The sequence below is a fragment of the Athene noctua genome, chromosome 4 (genome assembly GCF_965140245.1).
Source record: "Athene noctua chromosome 4, bAthNoc1.hap1.1, whole genome shotgun sequence".
In the NCBI taxonomy this organism is placed as follows: Eukaryota; Metazoa; Chordata; class Aves; order Strigiformes; family Strigidae; genus Athene; species Athene noctua.
The window spans coordinates 55,862,735-55,874,610 of NC_134040.1; the positions used below are offsets into that span (position 1 = coordinate 55,862,735).

The 11,876-nt window shown below is 61.0% G+C and overlaps 2 protein-coding genes across 6 annotated transcripts; both read right to left on the minus strand.

The window, feature by feature from the left end:
* Nucleotides 1-137: 137 nt before the first annotated feature.
* Nucleotides 138-3,503, minus strand: LOC141960262 (sulfotransferase 1B1-like). 5 transcript variants are annotated; one of them, XM_074905420.1, is made up of 8 exons: nt 3,375-3,503; nt 1,926-2,074; nt 1,626-1,754; nt 1,427-1,524; nt 1,124-1,250; nt 942-1,036; nt 679-859; nt 138-604 (listed from the first exon to the last, which is right to left on the minus strand). In XM_074905420.1, the coding sequence occupies exons 1-8, from the start codon at nt 3,383-3,385 to the stop codon at nt 492-494; spliced, it is 903 nt and encodes a 300-aa protein (XP_074761521.1). In that variant the 5' UTR covers nt 3,386-3,503; the 3' UTR covers nt 138-491. The 5 variants fall into 5 exon arrangements, with proteins under 5 accessions (XP_074761521.1, XP_074761520.1, XP_074761519.1 ...); XM_074905419.1 differs by having other exon boundaries at nt 1,926-2,077; XM_074905418.1 differs by having other exon boundaries at nt 1,926-2,100.
* Nucleotides 3,504-4,439: 936 nt separating this feature from the next.
* On the minus strand, nt 4,440-6,771 carry LOC141960264 (sulfotransferase 1 family member D1-like). Its single transcript, XM_074905422.1, has 8 exons — nt 6,373-6,771; nt 5,884-6,103; nt 5,683-5,808; nt 5,478-5,575; nt 5,256-5,382; nt 5,063-5,157; nt 4,797-4,977; nt 4,440-4,672 (listed from the first exon to the last, which is right to left on the minus strand). The coding sequence occupies exons 2-8, from the start codon at nt 6,026-6,028 to the stop codon at nt 4,560-4,562; spliced, it is 885 nt and encodes a 294-aa protein (XP_074761523.1). The 5' UTR covers nt 6,029-6,103; nt 6,373-6,771; the 3' UTR covers nt 4,440-4,559.
* Between the last annotated feature and the right edge of the window lie 5,105 nt (nt 6,772-11,876).

Below are 11,876 nucleotides of genomic sequence, written 5' to 3' on the forward strand. Positions count from 1 at the left end.
GCGAGGCGGGCACATGGCCATCATCGTACCCTGTCTCATCCCCACCCAAAGTGTGACATCAGCAAGGGAGGTTCTGAGGTAGGAGGTGGTAGTTGTGGGACCCCATGTGAGCCCTGACCATGGTAAAGATGTGCATGTAGGAGGTGCTAAAAAATTTTGTCACGTGCTGGAAACAACTTTGTACCGCATACTAGCTTTTTTAATTCCTCCAGATAAAGCCACACAGCATATCCTATGCGTTTCCTGGGTGGGCATCATGGGGCTGGGGCAATAAAAGGTGGGATGAGGCTCTGCAGCACTTTGTAGCAATGCAGAAGCTTTCACATGGGTGCAAATTTGGGAGGAAGATGCAGAAAAAAACTTCTTTATTTTTGCAAAAGTCCCTTAGGCGAGGGGAGGCAAGTCAGACACAGGCAGGCTGGGGAGTGCTGGACTGCCAGGGAGCAGGATTGGTGGGATGGGGTTGGGGGGGGGCATGTGACAGCGCTGTCTCAGATCTGGGTGCGGAAGTGCAGGTCAGTGCCCGACATCTTCTGCACGTAGTCCTGGTCGAAGCGCTCGCTCTGGGCCACAGTGAAGTGGTTCTTCCAGTCTCCAGCAATGCCTGGGACCGAGTGAGATGAGGCTCAGGAGGGACCATGAAGGATTATGCACCGGGAGCCCCCGAGGGCTGCTCACCTTTGCGCATGAAGGGGGAAACGGCCTGGTCCATCAAATGGGAGGGCACCATGCTGTAGTTGGTGGTGGGGTTGTCCCGCATGGCCTCAAAGGAGGTGTGTCGGGTGATGGCATCCAGTGCCGCCTCTGGCAGCTCCCGCCCCAGGAACTGGGCCACCTTGGCAACCTCCCGGCGAAGGTCCTGTGGGACACAGGCCAATGGTCACCCCTCCTACCAACCCCCCCCCCCCAGACCCCACAACACCATCCATCCCAGTCCTCACCTCCTTCAAGTCCTCATAGAAGAGGTAGAGGATGGGGTGATCCTTCCTCCGCTCCCAGTAGTCCTTGACATGGTCGTACCAGGAGCCATATGCCACTGCATGGTGAAAGCAGCCAGGAGGTGTCAGTGGGAGGGCTGGAGAAGGGATATGGGGTGATCCCCCCCAGGGGTGCCCTGCCCCACCTCTGCCAGCCATGAACTCCTCCAGGTACTGGGCCCACGGGCCAGGGTGCTGCTGGAACTTGTTCATCAGGTCAAAGTGGTAGAAGGAGACAGCCACGTCCTTGGCGTTGCGCCCCACGTACACCATCTGCAGAGGGGCCATGGGGTACGAGGGGCAGCCCCAGGACCCCCAACAGGGTAGATGCTCCAGCCCCTAGGGCTCCTGACAGCACTTAGGATGCTGGAGGGAGCAGCAGGGGAGTCCTGCCCTGAGGGAGCTAGGGCAGTGCTATGCCCCCCAGGTCAGAGATCAGAGGGCGTTACCTTGCAACGGTTTTCCCAGAAGGATTTGGGCAGGATATGTGCAGGCAGGTGGGTCTTCACCACGCGGGGTGAGGGCATGGTGGCCAGCAACTCTGTCCCTGGGGCACCCCAAAGCATGTCCCCAGTGGGCCCTCGGCAGATTTCCCTTGGGGTCAGCTCCCAGTGGGGTGCCTGTCACCAAGCCCCCACATCCCGCTACCTGCTGGCATCTCCCCGGGGGCAGAGAACTCCAGCATGGGCACCCTCGTGGAGATAATGTCCCGCTTGCACTTCTCGGGGTCACCGCCTTGCAGGATCATGTCCACGATCTCACTGACCCAGGTGGTGCCTGGTGAGGAGAGGTTGGGCATCTGGCTGTCACCATTCCCACCAGAACCCCAGTCTCAGGCAGCAGAGGGGCAGCATCCACTGGCATTGCCTTTTGGCATCCCCCCAAGGGCTGCAGGCTGGTGCCCCCCTTCCCAAGCACAGCCCCTCTCCGGTGCCTGGGGACACTCACCAGATTTGGGGAATGTGACCACCACAATGTCCTCGGGGCGGCTCTGGAAGGTGTCGACCCGCTCCCAGTCGTGGGCAAAGGCGTTGACCATGGGGATGCCGTGCACCATGCGCCAGGGCTGCCGCAGGTAGGTGTCCGGATCGGCCATCCTGCTGGGCATGGGCATGCCTGGGGGCTGGCTGGCAGCAGGGAGCATTATGTGGCCACCTCATCCCCTGGGGTCCCCAAAATCTCTGTTGAGCCCAACCATCCCAGCCACAGGAAGAAAACAGTCCCCTGCTTGCTGGCATCCCAGAAGGTGGCACCTGCCTCCTGCAGGGATTTTGGGGGCCAGTGGTGGTGCAGAGAGTGTGAAGGGGCACGGCCGGCCCTGGGGGGTGCTCAGGTCAGCCCAAGCTGGCAGCATTGCTCCTGGGGTGTAAAAACTCACAGGGGCTTTTCTGGATGGGGTTTCAGCTACTTTCTGCCTCCTGCTCCACTCCAGGGTTTTTTTTCCCTGGTTCTCTGTTGCATGGGGGCATGGGGAAGGCCTGCATGGGGGGTCTACCTCAGGGTTTGAAGGAAGCAGGAATGGGGAGTGAGGCTTGCAGGACTCTCCCCGGAAAACCTTTCCACCCACTGACCAGGATGGAAATGCTGGAGATGCCAGCTGCAAAACACCCACACTGTGATTTTTGGAGTGCGGCTTTGTGGCTCGCCTCTGTCTTCCAGGGTCTTCTGGGGACCACAAGCCCCTCTGAGCCCCACACACAGGCCCTCCACTTGTAAGGCCAGGGAGAGCCTTGCCCAAACAGGCAGAGTCCCCTGACCTTGGCCAGGGTCTCCCAGCCTCTTCATCAGGCACTCTATCAGGGAGGAGGCAAAGCTTTGCCTGCAGCTTGGCAGGAGACAGCTTGCTATTTTATCTTCCCCGCAAGGAAGATGGAGGCACGGGGGAGCTGCCTGGGGCTGCAGGAGGCTGGGGGACATCATTAGGGAAGGAACGTGGTGTGATCTGGTCCCGGTGCTGCAGAGGAGGAGTGTAGGGAAGGGGCGAGCAGGGATGGGGACACAGCCCCCCAACCTGGGGATGCTCTCCAGATGCCTGTGATGAGCTGTGCTGTGCTCAGCACCCACCCAGTAAACACACAGATGGAGGGGGGTGGAAATCACAGCTTCCCCCTCCACCCGCAGAGGCAAACAGGGAGGAAATCCCAACCCACGTCCCAGGGGGTTTGAACATCACCTCGTCCTGACGCAGGGGTGACCCCCGTGGACGTTCCCAGCTGCTTGCACTGGCGCGGGGATCGCTATCGGGATGTGGGCGTCAGCTTTTGTCACCCCCACCCCAACAAAGCACTCAGATACGGGTCCGAAGTTCGCAGGGTTGCAAAGCACGAGTGCAGCTGATCTCATGTTTCCGGGAAAAGGGTTTAAAGGTGCCCACGGTATCGAAATGCTCCTCCTTACCTGCTTCTCATAGGCAAACGCAAGCTGGGAGGGAGCTGGGAGGGCAGAAGAGATGGCAGCCAGGCAAGGGGAGAAGCTTGCCTGTTTGCAGCCTTGAGAAAAACATCCCTTATTCGTCTCAAGGGCCAAGTTCCTGGTGAGGCGGGACACACCATCAATTGTTCGGGTGTTACACAGGAAGGGACATGCCGTCCCTTCCTGTCTGTCTGTCCATACACAAGCAAAATTGGCTGTGTGTTGCAGGCAAACCCTGCAGGCAAAGCCAGGAGCTGGGGATGTGCAGAGATCTCCATCAGCATTTAAATAAATGTGTGAAAAGGATTTATTCCTCCCCTCATAGTGCTGCTGCTCTTTAGGAGTGAGATCCAAGTTGCGTCTCTTTGGGGATGAAACAACTCCATGAGACTGCCTTGCCAAATAGCTGCAATCTTGGAAACTTGAGAACAGGCTGGAAACAGGGTGAAACTGGGGGATCTGGGCCTCCAAAGCAAACGCCCCCAGTGGGACAGGGACTGGTTTTGCTCCAGTCATCCCCAAGTACAGGCTCAACACAGCCAGGTGGGAGGTTGCAGGGTGGGCTCCCCATCCAGCAAGGACAGCAATGTTGCCAAGCACAGGCAGGGAGGTGTTTCCTTTCACCTTTGCTCTGCAAACTGCAGGCTGATGAGCTCTGGCTGGGCTGGAGAAGCCAGGGCGAGCCCCGCCACCACCCACTTTGTCAAGAAACTTGCCACAACCCAGAGGCATGAAAGCTCCTGTGCACGCGAGAGCTGCGGGGGCAGCGGGTTCACCAGCGCTTTGGGGTTTTTCCACTCTTCACGAATCTTTGCTCCCTCCTGACACCTTGGTGACATGGGGCTTGGGTGGCCCAAGGTGTCAGGGCCAGCAGTGGTTTTAGGGACGATGCCTGCCCCCAGTGATGCCTGACAATCACTGGCCAGAAATCCACCACATGTGCCCACCATCTCACCCTCTGAGCATGGGGGTGCCCCCAGCTACTGCCCAGGATTTGGGGGATTCACCCCCCCACAACTTTCCCCACAGACAATGGCTCACCCTCTGGTTATCCAAATTTATTACAGGGGGGAAAAGTGAATCAGCACAAGGATGCTTTGTCCAGATCTACCCTCCCCAGTGGAAGAGCAGGGAGAAGCAGAGCACCCCCCAAGAAGAGGGATGAGCCCCTCACACCTCCATCTGGAAGTGGAGGTCAGAGCCCTCCATGTGCTCCCGATAGTGCCGGTCGAAGCGCTCGTTCTGGGCCACAGTGAAGTGGTTCTTCCAGTCCCCGGAGATCCCTGGGGGCAAGAAAGCAAGTGGGGAAAATCCTGACACCTCTGAAATATTTGCAGCCACAGATGGGGGCAGCAATACAGCCCAGGGACACCTCTCCCAAGCCCTCTGCTGCTGGCCAAACCCCACCTTTCCGCAGGAAGGGGGAGAGGCTGTGGTCCATGAAGGCAGTGGGCATGGTCTCGTAGTTGGCAGCAGGGTTCTTCCTCATCTCCTGGAAGGAGGTGTGGTGGAGGATCCTCGACACTGTCCCTTCCGCCACCTCCTTGCCCAGGAACCTCAGGATCTTCTGCACCTCCCGCTGCGGGTCCTGTGGGGTGGCTGACATGGGGTAGCCACCAAAAAGGCTGGGGTGGGGGGCAACCGGGATGTCCTCCCCTCCATCCTATCCTCACCTTTTTCATGTCCTCATAGAAGAGGTAGAGGAGCTGCTTCTCCTGCTTCTTCTCCCACCAGCCCTTCACATGCTCATACCAGGACCCGTAGGCCACTACAGGATGTGGTCAAGAGGTTAGCCGAAAAGTGGGGTGGCAGGGGATGCCCCCCCCACCAGCTTTTAGGGTGGGCACCCTGGGGCTCAGCCCCTACCTTTGCCAGCCATGAAGTTCTCCAGGAACTCGTTCAGTGTGCCAGGGTCAGGGTGTATCTTGGCCATCTGGTAGAAGTAGTAGTAGGAGATGACGACATCCTTGGGGTTGCGGGCCATGTAGATGACCTGGGGACAGCCGAGGATGTGGTTGGGGGTTGCAGAGTGGTGACCCCTCCCTTCCACCAGATGGGGAGAGAGGTGTGGGGCACCCACAGCATTACCTTGCAGTTCTTTTCCCTGAAGGAGGTCGGGAGGAGCTGGATCGGGAGATGGGTCTTCACCAGCCGCGGGGATGGGGTTTTCTCCAGCAGCTCGACACCTGCAGGACAGGGGGCTTAGTAGTGTGAGTCCCAGCACCCTCACCCCCACCCCAGCTCAGCTCCCTCCCCACTCAACCCAGGGGGGCAGCTGGGCTGGGGGGCTCACCACTCAGCATCTCGGGGACCTTCATTTCCAGGAAGGGCACCCGGTTGAAGATGGCATCCCGTTGGCACTTCTCCACATCGCCGTCGTGGTAGATCATGTCCAGGATCTCGCTCAGCCACGTCGTGCCTGCAGCATAGGGACAGTGTTGCAAGGGCTGGCATCACCCCATCCCCCCCGCACCCCTTCCCCAGGGCCACTCACCCGATTTGGGGTAGGTGGCAATGAGCAGGTCATCTGGACGGGCTTGGAAAGCCTCCACCTGTGGCCAGCCCTTGACGAAGCACTTGTAGAGGGGGATGCCGTGGAGGCTGCCCAGCTCCTCCCTGAGCATGTCTTCCCTCCCCATGGCTGATGGCGGGTCCCTGCGGCGCCGACTGTCCTCCCTGCCGGCACCTGCTGCGTTTGTGCCCAGGACAGCGCCCTGTCAGGCGAAGTCCACCCTGGATCACGTGTGGCAGGGGTGTTGCCGGTGCCGACGGGGGATGCCCTGTGTCCCCGATACATCTGGTGCCGGCCGTGGGCTAAACCCAAGCCACGAGGAGCCGGGAACGGAGCCCAGTATCACCTCCCCTCCTGCCCTGCCGCGCTTCCCCCCTGCTCCAGCCCCTTTCATGGGTGCCACGGGGTTCCGGAGCCACGGGCACAGCTCTGCCACCCGGGGCCCCTATCCCCGCTGCCGGCCGTACCTACCGGAGTCTTGCGGGCGCTGGTCGGCAGCGGGGCCGGCCCGGGGAGCCTCGGCACCTCCGCCCTCCTGCCCTCCCCAGGCGGTAACGGTTAACGAAGGGCCAAGGGGCACGGAGGGTGGGAAGCATGTTTAAAGGGCCAATAGCCGAGGCGTGGGGGGTTTGGGGTGGGCATCCCCCTGGAAGGCATCGCGGGGGGGAGCGGCGGGAGCCTCTGAGGCGCCCTGACCCCCGGTCCCAGTCAGTCACGGCAAGGGACAGGCGGATGGAGCCGCACGACAGGCGGTCCCGCGGGAAGCGGCCTGGCAGGGAGCGCAATGGCGCGGCGGGGTGAGGGCAGGGGGGACGCGGCTGAAGGGGCCCGGTGGGTCGCGCCCGGGCGCCGCTACGGTGCCGGTACCGGGGGCTGTGGGCCTGTCCCCCCGCGCCCGCCAGGGGGCGCCGCCGCCGCGGGACCGGCCCGGGAAGCGCCGCGGCGGCCGGGCCGGGCTGGGGGCGGCGGGTCCCGGCTCCCGGGTCTGCGGCCGGCGGGGGCCCTGCCGGGGCTGCTGCCCTGCCGCGGCTGCTCCCGGTGCCGCCGCCGCGTCTCCCCGCCCGGGGCGGAGCGGACGCCGGCGCCCCCGGGCGTGCTTCGGGCCGGGGCCGGGGCGAGGGGGCCGCTGTGCCGGGCACCGGCCGCGACCGCGCCGGGCCCGTGTGTCCCGTCTCCCCGGGGCTCCTCCGGGGCGGGAACCGGGCGTGACGCCGCCTCCCGCCGCCCCGCGGGCTCGGGAAACGGGGCGAAGCGGGGCCTTTCCTCCCTTCAGCGCCGCTCGCTGGCGCGGGGCACCGGCCGCTGCCCGTTCGGAGCTGCCCCGGGTTCGGGGCCGGGCCCTGCCCGCAGGCGGCGGCCGGGCTGGGGGTGCGGGTCCGGCCCTCCCCGCGGGCAGCGCGGTGCTGCCCCCGCGCCCCGCCCGGGCCCCGCTCTCGGCTCGGGGCTCTCGCCAGGACCCGCGGGGGGCCGCGGCCCGGCGCCGCGCCGGCTGCTGCCCGACGGGTTCCCGGCCGCGGGGCTGCGGGAGCTGCCGCCGCTGCGCTGCCCGCGCTGGGCTCCCGCTCCGCGTCCCCGCCGGGGCCGGCTACGCCGCGGCAGGCGGTTCGTTGTCCTCTGCCCCCCCCCCCCCGGTGCGGGGCCCCCGCGGGGGCCCGGTGACTTTCGCGGTGAGTTTCGGCACCGACCCCCCGGGGTCCCCTCTCGGGGGGCAGCAGCTGCAGCTCGGCCGGGGGGCTGGGGGTCCCGGGCAGCGCCCGATTTCCACCGCGGGATCAGCCTCTGCTCGGTCACGCCAGCGGCTCCCGCTCCTGGCTCCCACCCGTGTCCCCCGGGGGAGGAGGGGACCCGGCGGGGCTGGGGGGCTCCCAGGGCAGCTGTGACCCCTCCTGCTTCCAGGCTCCCTCCTCCCAGCTGGTTTCTTCTCCCCAGCTCCTTTCCAGAGCAGCTCCCGGCAGGACAAGCCCCTCCAGCCCGGGGGTGGCTCTGCCCGAGCCAGGGAGAGCTTGAACTGGTGACTGTGGGAGCTGCTGCTGGGGCAAACTGGTTTCCACTGGGGTTCAGCCCTGCCTGGTGTCACCCTGCCAGGCGATGCCCGAGGGCCGGCTCCAGCAGTGTCACATGCTGCCAAGGGGCCTGGGCTTTGGGTCCTGCATGAAGCCCTGCTTTTACTGAAACCCTTCTTTTTCAGCTCAAAAATGTGCTGCAGTGGGAGCAGAGGCCTCTCCAGGGATCCGCACTGGCTCCTGCAGCCCCAACGGTGACATGGTGAAGCCGCCTGGCCGGGCACAGGGAGCGACGGCCGTCCTGGTGCTGCCAATCCCTTGGGATGTGCTGGTGGCACAGACAAGGATGCGTGGCCGTGCCAAAGCGTGGGGAAGGGTCATCCCAGCACCTTGGCAAGGGTCTGGGGGATCTCCAGTGCCACAGGAGGGGCTGGGTCCCTTCAGGGTATCCCTGGCAATGGAGGGGATGGACATGGAAGCAGGGTGCTGCGGGCTGTCATGGCCCAGAGGTGCTGGGACTGAGTGGGTGCGAGGGAGCCAGGCCTGCATGGAGCTCGGGGTGGTTTTGTGCTCGGGATGTTTTGGCTTTGCCCCTCGTCCTGCCAGCAGGGTGGCGGAGGGGCAGAGAGGGCGGGTGCTGTCCCCCAGCAGAGCTCCCCGTGGGGCCCTTGGGGGGAGAAGGGGTCCCAATGCCAGAGTGGCAGCGCTGTTGGGTCACTGTGGGTGTCACTGTGCATCTCTCAGGGCTGGTGGGTGCTATTGGAGCTCAGCCTGGATCCCGCTGGCACTGGTGTGGTGCCAGTCCCATCCAGCCCAGGGCTGCTGGTCATTGGTCTGTGCCACTGCTGCTGCTGCACGGGGTGGGTGGGTTTTCAGCCAGACCTGGCTCTTGTCCCCTCTCCTGGGGTGAAATGGGAGGTTTCTGGTGTCCCATCACTGTTTCTCCTTCCCCTCCCATTGCGGGTGCGCAGCCCCAGGTTGCCGCTGCTGAAAGGGCTGGTGAGGGGCTGGGAGGAGCTGCCCGTGCCCGGGAGGCAGCAGGGTTTGCAAGGCTCCGGGGGCTCTTTGGGTCGTGCCGTGCTGCAGGGAGCTCCGACTGCCCCACGTCTCTCCCTGTGCAGGGATGGACAGACAGTCAAAGGATCTCTAGCCACGCCAGGAGCCTCCCGTGCCAGAGAGACCCGTACCCCCAGGAAGAAGCTGTACTGCCCTCACCAAGGCTGATGCTGCTGCCTGCCCTGCATATGGCCCTGCTCCTGGCTGGGGACAGCCCTGCCTGCGCCCACCTGGCTCTGCCCACCCAGAGACACTGCAAGGACTTCGCAGCTCCAGCTTGGTTGCAACTTCAGGTTGGTTGCTTCTGCCCCCATTTTTTTTTTTTTTTCTGTCCTTGCTTTGTTTCTGCTTCAACTTGTGGATAACTCTAGTTTGTTTGTGACTTCAGCTCATCGATGGCTCTGGCTAATTTCAGCTTCAGTTTGTTTCAGGTCAAGCTCGTGGGTGGTTCCAGCTCATTTGCAGCTTCAGGTCATTTGTTTCTGCCCCCAGTTTGTTTCAGGTCCAGCTCATGGACAGCTCCAGTTTGTTCTTGCTTCCAGCATGTTTTAGGCTCCAGTTGGGTTTCATCTTCTATAGCTTCATTTTGGCTCCAGCTTATTTGCAGCTTCAGTTTGGTTCCATCTCCGGTTGGTCTTTGGCTCCAGTTCCAGTTCGTTTCTGCTTCAGTTAATTACAGCTTTCCAAATGGTCTTGGCTTTTGACAGGGTTGCAGATTGATCACTGTTATAACTTGCATATGAACTGTCATAATTGTACATTGGTTAAATATGGACTAATGAGTTAATGACTATTCCAGCTGTTGTACACACCTTGAATAAAGAGTTGGAGACAAAAAAATGGTGTAAAAAATGCCTCCCCTCCGCGAGACTATTTCAGACATTGAGTTTGGCCTGGTGCATGCTGGCCTTCCAAGCTTCAGGGACCAGTGGAACCAGACCCCCAACCTCTGACGGGGTTCCACACAGGTGCCCCCATCCCAGTCCCCACCTCACTTCTCCCCAGCCCCTGAGCTGCTCCTGTCTGTCGCCCTCATCCTATTCCTGCCCAGCCTCGCCTCACCCAGATGGCTTCTACTGTAGGTGAGCGTGACTGCAGGCCATGTCCTCCAGTCCTCTCTCATCTCCCCAGGCACCCTCCACCTGCATCCCACTGCCAGGGCATGGTGGAGCATCACCCAGACCCTCTTCTCCCCCTGCAGCAGGATGCACTATGGGCCATGCTGGGCACAGGGGTCTCATGCCAGAGCTGCAGGAACAATGTCCATGTTGTTTGCATCGGTGCGGAGAGAGATCAGAGATGAACCATGATCTCAGCTCCTTGGGTGCTCCAGGCATGGGACCCACAGCCCAAATCCTCCCCACCTCCAGAGTCTCTCAGCCCTGAACCTTTTTGAGCACCTTTCCCAGCACTAACCGCCCACTGGGCCAGGGCCACGGAGACCCATTGCCCTGAAATCAGCTCCAGGATGCTGAAGCACAGGCTGAAGGCATCAGCCGGGACATTCCCTGGCGATAGGCTAGAAATCCTGCAGTGCCCCTGACACTAGCAGAGAGCACATCTGGTAAAAATGGGGGAACCCACAGGCACAGGAGTGGGCAGCAAGCTGGAGGGGCCCAGTAAGTTGTGATACAAATACCAAAGCCCCAGGCTTTGGGCCTTGGCACCCCAGGACTGTGGCATGGGCCTGGCACAAGGACAGCTTCTTGGGCAGCTCCAGGCCAGGCTCTGCCCCTTGCTGGGGCTTCCTTATGAAAAAACAGATGGAGAGAGCAACTCCATCAGGTAAGAGGCCAGGTGAGTGCTTGGGAAGACACTCCTGAGGCTGCAGGGTGACAAAGGTAGGTGCAAGGGGCTGGGTGAGGATAGGGAAGGCATGGGAAAAAATGTGTGCCTGGGAGAAGGGAGGGCCCCTGGGGCCGGCCCCCACAGAGGGCTGCTGATGACATGGGGACACACATGGGGGACACCCAGCACTGCGTGAAGAGGTGTGATGCTTTCATCTTCCCAAGCACTTCAAACAGGAATGAGAGCAGACCTGCTTTCATACCCATTTTTCCAAAACTTGGCTAAAATCCCATGGCATCGTTGTGCTTCCTGAGCAATGGAGTCAAACCTAACAGCAAGCAGGGCTGTACATTGAGCACCAAACCCAGGCAAACGAGGGGTGTCACACATGGGCTAACAGAGGTGGGAGATGAATGGGTGTGTAACATAATTTATTTGCAAGAGAAAACTGATAACCAGCTCTCTGTTCCTCCAGAACAGCTTCTGCCTCACCCCTGTCATTTAACACAGCCCCCTCCACCCCATTACCTGCCTCTCACCACATTTTCTCTTTCCCAATAGTCCCTTTTTTTCCCCAAGAGTCCTCTGGGGGATGACACAGACTCAGAGCCTTGCCTTCTGGGTGCCTTGTCTTCATGCTAATAATTTTTTCCCCTTAGTAGTCCATGCAATTTAATAACTGCATGTAGATTTAAAAGCAGATTGTAATTATAGGCAAGAACTAGAAGTCCTTCCTTCTCCTCACAGAATTTATATCAACACATGACTTGTGTTTTATCTTGCATTTCTGCAATGCCCAAGCAATGCATTAACAACAGGTCATTTCTGAAATCAGAGAGGTTTGAGACAGAATCAGACTCCTCAGGGTGCACTTCTGCCCCCAGGGCAGTCCCCACGGAAGAGCTGGGACAGCCCCAGGTCCCACCAGCACATCCCTTAGGTTCTCCAGGGCTGAGAGCCTCGGGGCTGCTCCTGGCCCAACACTTCTCATTTGCTCTGTGGCTTTCAGTGGCAAAACTATGTCAGTGCAGAACTAGGGGCTTAGAAGAGTGAAAAACTACTTGGAAAATGTAAATGCCAGCTTTGTGTGCCTAGTGCTACTCATAGTAGCTTTCTGCTTGCAAGAAC